This window comes from Heterodontus francisci, chromosome 1 (genome assembly GCF_036365525.1).
Source record: "Heterodontus francisci isolate sHetFra1 chromosome 1, sHetFra1.hap1, whole genome shotgun sequence".
Lineage (NCBI taxonomy): Eukaryota > Metazoa > Chordata > Chondrichthyes > Heterodontiformes > Heterodontidae > Heterodontus > Heterodontus francisci.
Genome location: NC_090371.1, coordinates 130,360,623 through 130,373,240, shown reverse-complemented (window position 1 = coordinate 130,373,240; position 12,618 = coordinate 130,360,623). Strand labels below are relative to the sequence as shown.

Sequence of the window (12,618 nt, the reverse complement as noted above, 5' to 3'; positions counted from 1 at the left end):
AGCAGGTCTGGCAGCATCTGTGGAAAGAGAAGCAGAGTTAACGTTTCGGGTCACTGACCCGAAACGTTAACTCTGCTTCTCTTTCCACAGGAATAAACAATTGTTGCAGTTCATCCATGCGCTCTTTGAATGTTTGCCATTGCCTATCCACTGTCATTCCTTTAAGTAACGTTTCCCAATCCATCATAGCCAACTCGCGCCTCATACCTTCGTAGTTTCCTTTACTAAGATTCAGGACCCTAGTCTCAGAACCAACTATATCACTCTCCATCTTGATGAAGAATTCTGTCATATTATCATCGCTCCTCCCCAAGGGGTCTCGCACCACTAGATTGTCAATTATTCCTCTCTCATTACACAATACCCAGTCTAGGATGGCCTGTTCTCTAGTTGGATCCTCAACGTATTGGTCCAGAAAACCATCCTGTATACACTCTAAGAATTCCTCCTCTACGGTTTTGTGACTAATTTGATTCGCTCAATCTCTATGCAGATTAAAGTCACCCATAATTACAGATGTTCCTTTATCGCATGCATCTATAATTTCCTGTTTAATGCCATTTCCAACATCACCACTACAGTTTGGGGGTCTATATACAACCCCCACTAATGTTTTTTGTCCCTTCGTGTTTCTCAGCTCAACCATACAGATTCCACATCGTCAGAGCTAGTATCCTTCCTCACTGTTGCTTTGATTTCCTCTTTAACCAGCAATGCAACTTCACCGCCTTTTACTTTTTGTCTGTCCTTCCTAAATTCTGAAAACCCCTGGATGTTCATTTTCCATCCCTGGTCACCCTGCAGCCATGTCTCTGTAATCCCAACTATATCATACCCGTTTGCATCGATTTGCACGATTAACTCATCCACTTTATTGCAAATGCTGCACGCATTAAGGCACAAAGCCTTAAGGTTTGTCTTTTTAACATTACTTGTCTCCTTCCCATTATTTTTCACTGTGGCCCTGTTTGATTCTGGCACTTGATTTCTCTGCCTATCATTTTTCTTATTCCCCTTACTATCTTTTGTTCTTGTCTTTGATTCCCCCCTCCTCTAACTCCTTGCAAAGGTTCCCATCCCCCTGCCATTTTAGTTTAAACCCTCCCCAACCACTCTAGCAAATACTCCACCTAGCATAACAGTCGCAGTCCTGCCCAGGTGTCGCCCGTCCAGTTTGTACTGGTCCCACCTCCCCCAGAACCGGTCCCAATGTCCCAGGAATCTAAAACCCTCCCCCTCACACCATCTCTTCAGCTACGTATTCATCCGATATATCCTGCTATTTCTACTCTGACTAGCACTGGTAGTAATCCTGAAATCACTACCTTTGAGGTCCTACTTTTCAACTTACTTCCTCGCTCCCTATATTCTGCTTTAAGGACCTCATCCTTTTTTTACCTATGTCGTTTGTACCGTTGTGTACCACGACCACTGGCTGTTCACCCTCCCCCTTCAGAATGTCCTGTAACTGCTCTGAGACATCCTTGATCCTAGCACCAGGGGTGCAACATACCATCCTGGAGTCTCATTTGCGTTCACTGAAATGGCCATCTCTTCCCCTTACAATTGAATCCCTTATAACTATTGCATTCCCACACTTTTTACTCCTCCCCTGTGCATCAGAGTCAACTGTGGTGCAACGAATTGGGCTGTTGCTGCTTTCCCCTGAGAGGCCATTGCCCCCAACAGTATCCAAAGCAGTATATCTGTTTTGCAGGGGAATAGCCACAGGAGTTTCCTGCACTGCCTGCCTCGTCCTCTTGCTCTGCCTGGTCACCCATTTCCTACCTGCCTGTGGAGTCTGAGCCTGCGGTGTGACCACCTCTCTATACGTGCTATCCACGATACTCTCCGACTCGCGGATGCTCCACAGTGTCCCCCGCTGCCGCGCCAGCTCTGAAACCCGGGCTTCCAGGAGCTGCAGCTGGAGACACTTGCTGCACAGATGCTGGTCCCAGGCACTGGAATTGTTCCCGGCTTCCTACATAGAGCACTAGGAGCACACCACAGCTTTGAGCTCTCCTGCCATGACTCAACACTTTAAATTAAACCTTTTGGAAGATGCTTAATATCAAACAATATAAATTACTCTCGGACCGTTCTTCCCTTGTCCTCGTTACTACAGAACTCCCTAATAAACACTACTTATTATATATGAAAATAAACTGTCGACCTTTCTTACCTTAGTTACTAAGACAGCTATTTAGAGCTATTCCCTAACAGCATTCCCTTGCAGCTTTCCTGTGATGTCACAGTTGATGTTTTTTTCAAACACTCCGGCGCGCCTGGACTGTGTCTGTGTTTATCCTCTCCTCGTCGGTGATTCTCCCCGCAGGTCCGTTCCACTCTGCTCGGCTCCCGGGAGGTAAGTAACCAGGCTGCAATCCTCGGCCTCTATTTATCCTCTTCTTGGTCGGTGATTCTCCCCGCAGGTCCGTTCCACTTCGCACGGCTCCTGAGTTGTAAGTAACCAGGCCGCATTCCTCGACCTCTATTTATCCTCTCCTCGGTTGGTGATTCTCCCCGCAGGTCCGCTCCACTCCGCTTGGCTCCCGGAAGGTGTGCATAGGGACTTATCATTCCCCAGAGGGAGTGAATAGGAATTAGTAGCAGCAATTCATTACCTCAGAACTTTGTTCCTACTGCATTGCCCAGGCTTCTAAGAACATGCCAATGGACCTGCACCTGTAGTAAGTACAACAACAACTTATATTTATATAGTGACTTTAACGTAATAAAACATCCCAAGGCACTTCACAGGAGCATTATAAAACAAAATATGACACCAAGCCACATCAGGAAATATTAGGTCAGATGACCGAAAGCTTAGCCAAAGAGGTAGGTTTTAAGAAGTGTCTTAGAGGAAGAAAGCAAGCTAGAGAGGCAGAGAGTTGTAGTGAGGGAATTCCAGAGCTTAGGAACTAGGCAACTGAAGAAATTGGGGATGCACAAGAGGCCAGAATTAGATGAGCACAGGTACCTCGGAGGGTTGTGGGGCTGGAGGAGATCATAAAGATAGGGAGAGGCAAGGCCATGGAGGGATTTGAAAACCAGGATAAGAATTTGAAAATTGCTTGACCAGGAGCCAATGTAGGTCAGCAAGAACAAAGGTGATGGGTGAATGGAACTTGGCACAAGTTAAGACCTGGGCGTAGAAAGTGGGATTCCAGCCAGGGCTGCATTGGAATAGTCACGTCTAGAGGTAACAAAGGTAACAGGCCCAGTGTTCATAGTTTAATGAAGAGAAGTGATCATTCCCAGCCTTCCGCCTCATAATAACAATCATTGAGTGAACCAACGTAGGGAAGGAATGTTTGAAGAGGTCCCCGGGATAGGGTGGAGATTCTGTGGCCAAGTATAAAAAATTTTCTTCCCCTCCCTCTCCTCTGCAGCAGTCAGAGGGCCTTGAGGCCTGCAGCTGTGCTCCTGTTTCCTACCCAATGTTCACGCACAAGCCCCAGCTGGGAATTGGACCTGAGGTGCCCTCAGGCCTTGTAAATTGCCCAAGGCTGAAGAAATGTAAGTACTTTCTCCTTCCCACTGTAGTGAGGAGCACCACAATGCACCAATAGTGGAAATCTTACCTTAATATTTCTACGGGTGGATTACATAACATTCAACACAATCATTATTATGTTGCTGTGTTATATCTTGTCTGGTCAAACAACTTGTATAAACATCACATTGTATTGATAATCATATGATTTACCCTTTAACAATAGATTGAATTCTGAACTTGAAATTAGTCAATTAGATCAGTTTTAAATCAATTTGTTGAATACCAAATTATAGAGTCATAGAGACATTTATGGCACAGGAGGTCATTCAGCCCATTGAGTCCATGCTGGCTCTCTGCGGAGCAATCTAGTCTTCCCCAGTCCTCTGCTCAACCCCCCTAGCCTGGCAATTTTATTTCCTTCAAGTGCCCATCCAATTTCATTTTGAAATCATTGTTTGTCTCCACTTTCACCACCCTAGTGTGCAGCGAGTTCCAGGTAATTACCTCTCGCTGGATAAAAAAAGTTCTTTCTCACATTCCCCCTGCATCTCTTGCCCAAAACCCTCAATCTGTGTCCCTTAGTCCTTGTACCATCAGTTAATGGGAACAGGTTTTCCTTGTCAAACTTATCTAAGCCTGTCATAATCTTGTCCACCTTTATCAAAGCTCCCCTCAATCTACATTGCTCCAGGGAGAAAAGCTCCAACCTTTCCAACCTAACCTTGCAACTAAAATCTAGAACCTTTCTAGTAAATCTCATCTGCACTCTCTAAAGGACTCTCACATTCTTCCTAATCCTCTAGTTGGGGCCTAACCATAGCTTTATAAAGGTTCAGCATAACTTCCCAGCTTTTGTACTCTATGGACTGGATTTTACCAGCCCGCCGACATTGGCGGTCATGCAGGGGGGCCTGAAAAATACCTCTGGGAGAGGCCCGCCATATTACCAGCGGCAGCAAGGCCTCTGGGCGGCCTCACTCTACTCGGCGACAGGTACCCAATTAAAATATGTTAATTTATGTTAAGAAAGGAGTAATCACTTACCTGGTCCCGCCGGCCATCCCACTCCGATCTTCCAGCCAGTTGCCAGAAGTCCCCTGCCTTCGGATCTCCGTTCGGAAATCCGAGATGGAACACAGGTGGGGAGGGGGTAGGAGTGAAATTTTCAGGGTCGGAGGGGGGAATGGCAAGAGCTAACGCAATTGGTGGATGAGATGGTGGGAAGCAGTTCAAGGTTAAAGTGGAGAATGTTTGGGGGGTGGGTGGGGAAGAGGTCGGGATCGATATTTTAATTTTTTGAGGGAGAGAGGGTTATTTATAGATTGGTTACTCATTGGTGGGGAGAGGGTATTGAAACTGACAAAGTTTTTTTTCTGTACGTTTAAACATTTAAATTGACCTGAATGGCTTGAAGCCCTTTAAAAATGGCACTGGCGCCTGCGAGATGGCACCAGATGCCGTTGCCAGGGACAGAACGCCTGCCCCCTCTATGTCTCAATCAGAGGCGAGCAGCTCTTCAACTGAGCAGCGCCACCTCGAAGGCGGTGGCTGCTGCCAGTGGAGCACCCTATTGAGTTCCAAGGGTGGCGCTGGACCCAGGTCACAGGTAGGTCTGGGCAGGAGAGGTCACGCAGGGTGCTGGTTGCAGGGAAGGGAGTTGCAGGGGTTCAGTAGCAAGGGCATGGAGGTGGCTCTCAGAGGGCTCCCCCCACTTCCCGATGCCACGTCCTTCGGTAAGGCACCAAGTGCCTTTCAACAAGGGTCGCCTCCACCCTCGGAGCTGGGAAGCAGCCCACATGGTTTTTCGTGCTATGCTTCCTGTGCGGCGACAGGGCCGTCCGCCGCATGGATAATTGCAGCGGCAGCGGGATGGGGCTCTTAATTGGGCATTAATTGCCCAGTTAAGGGTCTCAATTGGTAGCAGGGTGGGAAGGCCGTTCACAGGCCTTCCGCCCCATACTTAATTTTGGTTGAGGCGGGAAGGTGGCGGAGTTCCCATCTCCCCGCCAGCATCCCACCTGATTTTATGCTCACCCCATCTCCAAACCCACTACGGGGGAAGAGGATAAAATTCCCCCCATATCATTGTGTCCATCTATGTAATATTTCATAGTCTAGTGGGGAACATGTCTGTCATCTCAACAAAAATCAACTTCTTCTGCAGCACCTTCCAAACCCGCAACCTTTACCACCTCGAAGGACAAGGGCAGCAAATGCATGAGAACACCACCACCTGCAAGTTCCCCTCCAAGCCACACACCGTCCTGACTTGGAACTATATCGCTGTTCCTTAACTGTCGCTGGGTCCAAATCCTGGAGCTCCCTTCCTAACAGCACTGTGGGCGTACCTACCCCACATGGACTGCAGCAGTTCAAGAAGGCAGCTCACCACCACCTTCTCAAGGGCAATTATGGATGGGCAATAAATGCGGGAATAGCCAGTGACGTCCACATCCCATGAACGAATAAAAAAAGGCTGATAGCCCAACGGATGTGAAGATATGCAATTTCACTAGTTTTACTCACTATCAAAGTTCCTTGGTATAGCTGAACTGATTTCTCTTAAGCTTAGAATGCTCTTGAACACATTGGCCCTTCAATTCCATGATGTTCTCCAAGTCTCTTGCCATAGTTTCGGTGTAAACATCAGAGAATCATTGAAAACATCTGTTTTGTGGCCATTTACACCATTTCACCAAGGCTTCTGCTGGTCTCACATTGGGATTGCAGGAGATTGCATGTTATTTTCTATTAGATGCAGTTTCCATATCCATACAAAGTGATCTCACCTACATTGAGTAGCAAGAGTACAAACTTTTGCTATTTTGACATATATCTGAGTGCCTTGTTTTTAGAAAATTATTTCCCTGTTCAGCACCATGGTCTCAATATGCCAGAAGCTATTCATACCCTGCATTTACTTAACCTGGAAGTTCTTCGCACAAAGAATGATCAATATGCAAAATGCATTTCTGGATAGACTAGGAGAGGCAAAAGCTTTGCAATCATTTAAGAAACATTTCGCTGTTCTAGTTGAGGAGGGGTTACTATGGATTCTTTAATAGATGAATGATTACGTTTCAGGCAAATAGCCTTCTTCATCTATACCAGTCAACCCTAGTACTAATGCTATGAAAGCGCTGAGGAATATCTGCACCTTCATTGTGTAAAACAATTTTCTTCGTCAATACTAATGAATTTCCTGTGGTGCTTCATTAAGTAATCGGGCAGCGGTGTGGTGTAGAAATTCAACTCACGGCTGCCTGTTTCCAGTGTAAATTTGAACTTTGTGTTCTGATCTGCTGCACCCAAACTACACTAGAATCACACTGGATGCCATATTGGCTTTGGAGATGTTTAGGTCATCCAGACAGTCCGCCTGATAGCAGAAAGGCTCTAAAAAGCATTTGTAAATTAGGGTCCTGAAGCTGATTAAGGACCCTTCTGCCAAATTGTACTTGAGGAGCATTGTATTTGTTCACTCATAAAACCTCCCACAAAAGTTTTTGAAGGGAACAGTCAGGATAGAGGCTATACCAGTGTTATTTAAAGGAATCTTCAGCTGCATTCAGGCAAGTTTCTGGCTAATGATTTTAAACTGCTTATAGACTTTTACGCCTATTTCTGGCTGTATTGGCTGTTCTAGCTGAGTTCAAATATTGTAGAGAGTTATTTAACTGCATTGAAAGTATTGTGTCTGGACGATCACAAGGAGGAAGAGTAGCAAGTCAGAGTGAAAAGACCTGCAGCTGCTGGGAGAACTTCTCCGAGCTCTCATCCTCACTTTCCAGAAATGACTAGAGCTATGATTCAAAAGAGTCAAAGTGCACCTCCTTTAAATAGCAACAGTGTCATGCAATTTCCATCCCACCAATCAATGAGCTGCCAATAAACAAACAATGAGAGTAGTCCTGGTAACCTACCAATCACAATCAAAGAGGCATGAGCCCTAATTTGGCTCATGTCTCTTGCCGACATCATCGGACACACGTATTGGCCACTATACCCATTTTGCTCCTGTTTTCTGTGCAAGTTGAATTTCTGTCTCCTTCAGTCTGCAACTTTGTTATGTTTAGCTGCTAAGATAGAGCAGCCTGTGTATAACCAGGCCTCTCCATTTATAACTGCTTGCATTTATATAGTGTCTTTAATGTTGAAAAATGCCCCAAGGTGCTTCACCGAATTGTAATCAGAATATGGACACTGGACCAATGCAGGAGACATTAGGAGGAGTGACCAAAGTTTGGTCAAAGAGGCAGGTTTTCAAGAGTATCTTAAAGGAGGCAAGGAAGCTTCAGAGGTAGAGGAGTTAAAGGAGGGAATTCCCTAATCAGCTGAAGACTCGACTTCCAAAGGTAAAGTTAAGGGAATTAATATGCACAAGCGGCTAGAGTCGGAATAGTGGAAAGTTTGGGGTGATCTAGGGGTGAAAGAGGTTGTAGAAATAGGGAGGGATGAGGTCATGAAGGGAGTTAAACACAAGGATGAGAATTTTAAATTTTAGATTTTGAGGGGCCCAGAGCCAGTGCAGCTGAGCACCGATTGGGACTTGGTGCAGGATAGGATACAGCAAGTAGAGTTTTAGATGAGCTGAAGTTTACAGAGTGTGACGAATGGGAGGTCGGCCAAGGGTGCATCAGAATAGTCAAGTCTGGACGTGACAAAGGCATGGATGAGGGTCTCAGCAGTAGATAGGCGGAGGTAGGATGGGAGCCGAGTGATGTTACAAAGGTGAAAATAGGCAGTCTTTGTGATGGAAAGGATATGAGCATGGAAGCTCAGCTTGGGATCAAAAGCATGTCGAGGTTGTGAAATGTCTGGTATAAATAGGTCAATTTTAAGTAGTTCATGCGGAGAGGTGGTATAAATAGGGAAATGCCAGTAATTGCAACTACTAGTAAACTCCTGTGGTCAATTAGAGGATAATTGTAGCTCTTCGAAAGTTTCTGGCTCCAAGTCAGAAAAACTTGACATGAACTTACTGGCTTTTTATATTTTTTAAGGAAATGTTTTGTAATTGTAACAATAAAGTGTGAGAGTTTGAAATATAATGTATGCTGTGTGGTGAATGCAAGCTATAAACAAGACATTTAAATATATAAATGTATATTAATTTCAATAAATGAACTTTCAGGATGGTTGCTCACTTCAACAGAGGTGAGGCATCGAGTGACATACACCAACAATGGACAATACCTCGGTAAATGATTCAAAGTGAATAATATTTTGAGATCACGACTGTTTCACTACTGTTTTGACATTTTCTTGACCAGACTAAATGACAAACTATAATTCCAGTGATTTAAAATGTAAGACACTCCTGAAGCTACATCTTAACACAGTACCATGCAAATATTATTTGTAACCATAGAGTACATGTCATCCAGTGGAGCAAACTTTAAACACCTGCATCAACCACAGCAATGGAAAAAAAATCCACAAAATTGCTATTCTGATAAATTATTAATAGTTAATTTCAAAAACAATTCAATAATCCTGTTTAAATTTAAAATACACAGCGCAGTATTAAGTAACAGTATTAAATGGCATCTGTTTATCATGATCAAAATTTATCAAATAATGGTAGTATTCATCCATTAGATGGGTAAAAGTTAAAACATATGTTACAGTAATTGATAGATGACAATCCACAGTTATTGCATTATTATGTATTACAACATGATGTACGGAGTATTTTAGCACCATATTTTGAGAATTTAAATGAATATAAACATTGCAGAATAGACGACCAATGCAGTTTTAAATAAATTTGCATGTTGAGGCTAAATATAAATGTAATATTGTATATGTTACAGCAATTATCCTGAAACAGCTTTCAAGGACACTGCTGCATGCATTTACAAGATTCAATTGATGTGCAAGCAGTGTACTAAGCAAAAAAAGGCAAGCTCCCTTTGTCAAGCGCAATTGCAATACATCTTTGACTAAGCACTTACCAGGCTCTCAAAACACACACCACCAAGGCAGAGAGGTATAATTTGAAGCAAAAAGAAGAAGACGCATAAAGGAAAAAGGTGGAAAAATAATGTTTCTCTGAACCCATCGCAGACACAGTATTGGTGGAAAAACCCTGACTCTGCTGCTGTAGAACAATCCAAACCAGCCTGCAACCGGAACTGTACAGACAAATGCTAATAGACAGTGAAAGCAACCACAGAGGTTGTAGAGCCCTTCTATAAATTATCGCAATGAGCCTTCCTACAAATCAGAGCAGAGTGGGGTGGGACTTCCAAGATCAGTTGTGATTCACAATCAATTGCACTGAAGATGTGTTGTGTTTCTATTAAAGGCACAATACTAGCAAAATGCTATCTGAAATTCTTATCTAAAGAATCTAAAGATGTAATTCTTACCTTTTAGCCTTTATTTAGCATGCTTCAAAATTGCTTTGTTAAAATTTTAAAATATTATATATATATGTGCATGTATCCCTTAAAGGAGTCAAATTTTTTAAGTGACTTTTGTGATAACATTCTAAAATGTCTGTAATGTAATGGTCTCCAGCATAGATTTATGTGGCAGAACTGGACTGAAACAAGCTTCAAGTCATTGAATTAGAACAGGGGTCACAAATACCATATTTGATCAGCACACATGCATAACTACATTGGCCACATATGTTATTTGAGGAAGAAAGAAGACCAATATACTGTTAATGCACATAGACCATGGCATGTCCACTGGCAATTACCTTGGCTTGCTATATGTTAGATTTTGGCTGGAAATCGAGTACTGCCCTGTATCTTCAAGCTACTTTACAGGATAGATGGGGATGAGGAAGGTCAGACAACTCATATTAATTCATCTTTCCGGAAAGACCCTTTGTTACTCCAGAACTGCATCCAAACGTTTCTTCAATGATACCTGTGTTTTCATCTCCATTACACCTGGATGTCCAGTCCATACGTTGATCACATTTTATGTGAAGAACTTCCTGATGCAGTCTTAAATTTGTTGTTTACGAGTTTGAGCCTGTGTCCGTTCACCTTCATTGCTTTCTATTTCCCTCCTGGTGTTTGATAAGGTGTCTACCAAAACCCGTTTTCACAGCTAATATCTCCTTCCTCAGCGAATGTCTATCTCTCCTGCCCTCTCTTCACTTGCTTAAAACCTAATTCTTTTCTAACCTTCGCCAGTTCTGATGAAAGGTCACAGAGCTGAAACGTTAACTCTGTTTCGCTCTCCACAGATGCTGCCTGACCTGCTGAGTATTTCCAACACTTTCAGTTTTTATTTCATATTTCCAGCATCTGCAGTATTTTCTTTTATTCTTCATAACACACTCTTCTGATGCTAGGATGGGCTAACACCTGTGGCAGGCAAGTTTCTAGATTATGGAATCAAATTACTAATCACTTTGAAAGTCGTGAGTTATTTAGGAAGAGGCAACATAGTTTTGTAAAAGCAGGATCACGTCTGACAAACTTAATAGGGTTCTTTAAGAAAATAATGTGCTGTATAATAATGTAATGATTGGCATGGGAGAAATGGGTCTCGATTCATGCGGCACTGGCACCAGTACTGGGAATAGTGGGAGCTATACCGTCAGGATGGCCTTCACCTGAATCATGCTGGGACCAGTGTTCTGGCGAGTGGTATAACTAAGGCAGTAGAGAGGGCTTTAAACTAAATTGTGGGGGTGAGGGATCAAGTGAGAGAAGATGTGATAATTTAAAGAGAGAGCAGAAAGCAAGAAAGCAAGGCAGCAATAAGAGCAATAATAATCAGAGTGTGACAGGAAGGGAGAGTGTACAAACCTCAGAGTGTGCCAGCAGATAAGGCTGGAAGTTGTGAAAATAATAAAAAGACAGAATTGAAAGCACTCTATCTGAATGCACACAGCATTCACAACAAGGTAAATGGAAGTAAACAGTATGATGTAATTGCCATTAAGGAGAAGTTGCTGCAGGGTGACCAAGACTGGAAACTGAATGTTCAAGGGTATTCGACAGTTAGGACGGATTGGCAAAAAAGAAAAGGAGGTGCGGTAGTGCTGTTAATAAAGGATGAAATTAGTACATTCGTGACAGAGGAGCTTAGATCGAAAGATCAAGATGCAAAATCAGTTTGGGTAAAGCTATCTAACAGCAAGGGGCAGCAAACTTTGGTAGGAATTGGTTAATGGCCACCAAACAGTAGTAGTAATGGACTGGATTATAAGGATCCATTGACGTCATGATCCGTGGCGGGGGGTTGCCTGAAGATGGCCCTGGATGAGGCCCGTCACGGACCTTGACACCAGCAGGGCCCGGCCTGATCCTCTTGGTGGCGGCGAGGCACTGTGGCGGCCTCCCCATCGGTGGGCAATGGGACCACACCTTCATATTCAAATCAATTAAATTAATTAATTTAAATATACTTATATCACCTCTTGATGGCCCGCCTCAATTTTCAGCCCGGCGGCTAGCACTCTCGCACCTTTGGATTTCTGTCTGGGGAAATGAGGCGCAACACTGGTGGGGAGGGGGGAGGAGGTACATTTCTCAGTGCGAGAGGTGGGGACAGGGTCAAATAAATGTGATGGGTGTAGGGGATGGTGGGAAGGGTTGTAGTTTAAACTTTGTACAGTATGGTGGGGGGAAGGTAAGTGTTTTGGGGGAGAAAAGGCAAATAATTAATTTAATTGTTATTGGGGGATGTGAGAGGGGAGAAATAAATGTATTCATTTTATTTTATTCTATCTATCTTTAAATATTTCAGCCAGTAGGGCTGACAGCCCTTTAAAAATGGCATCAGTGACTGCGCACAGGCAGCTGATGCCATAGCCGGGGACGGACAGCCCCCCCTCCACATGATCAGGGAGGGGGAGCAGCCCACTTCGGCCACTTAATGAGCTGCCCGCTTGAGATCATGGCGGCTCTTTGGCGTATGGCCCAAGCGGGCGAGCCGCCATTTTTGACGCTCACTGTCGAGATCAGCGGTGAGCTAAGAAAATCCAGCCTAATGTAGGGCACAATATAAATCAGGAAATTAGAGTTTCATGTAACATGGATAATACAGTAATCATGGGGGACTTCAATCTACATATAGACTAGGTAAACCTAATTAGTACTAATGCGGAGGAGAAGAAGTTGCTGGAATGTATATAAGATGGTTTT

General features: G+C 43.8%; 1 protein-coding gene across 1 annotated transcript in view; it reads right to left on the bottom strand.

Annotated features, from left to right (window-relative positions):
- gabrg1 (gamma-aminobutyric acid type A receptor subunit gamma1) overlaps positions 1-9,563 on the bottom strand; it is a 179,230-nt gene extending 169,667 nt beyond the window's left edge. Inside the window, exon 1 of the mRNA XM_068058601.1 lies at positions 9,457-9,563. Coding sequence (XP_067914702.1) covers positions 9,457-9,563 — 107 coding nt within the window. The remainder of the gene's footprint in view (positions 1-9,456) is intronic.
- Positions 9,564-12,618: the final 3,055 nt, after the last annotated feature.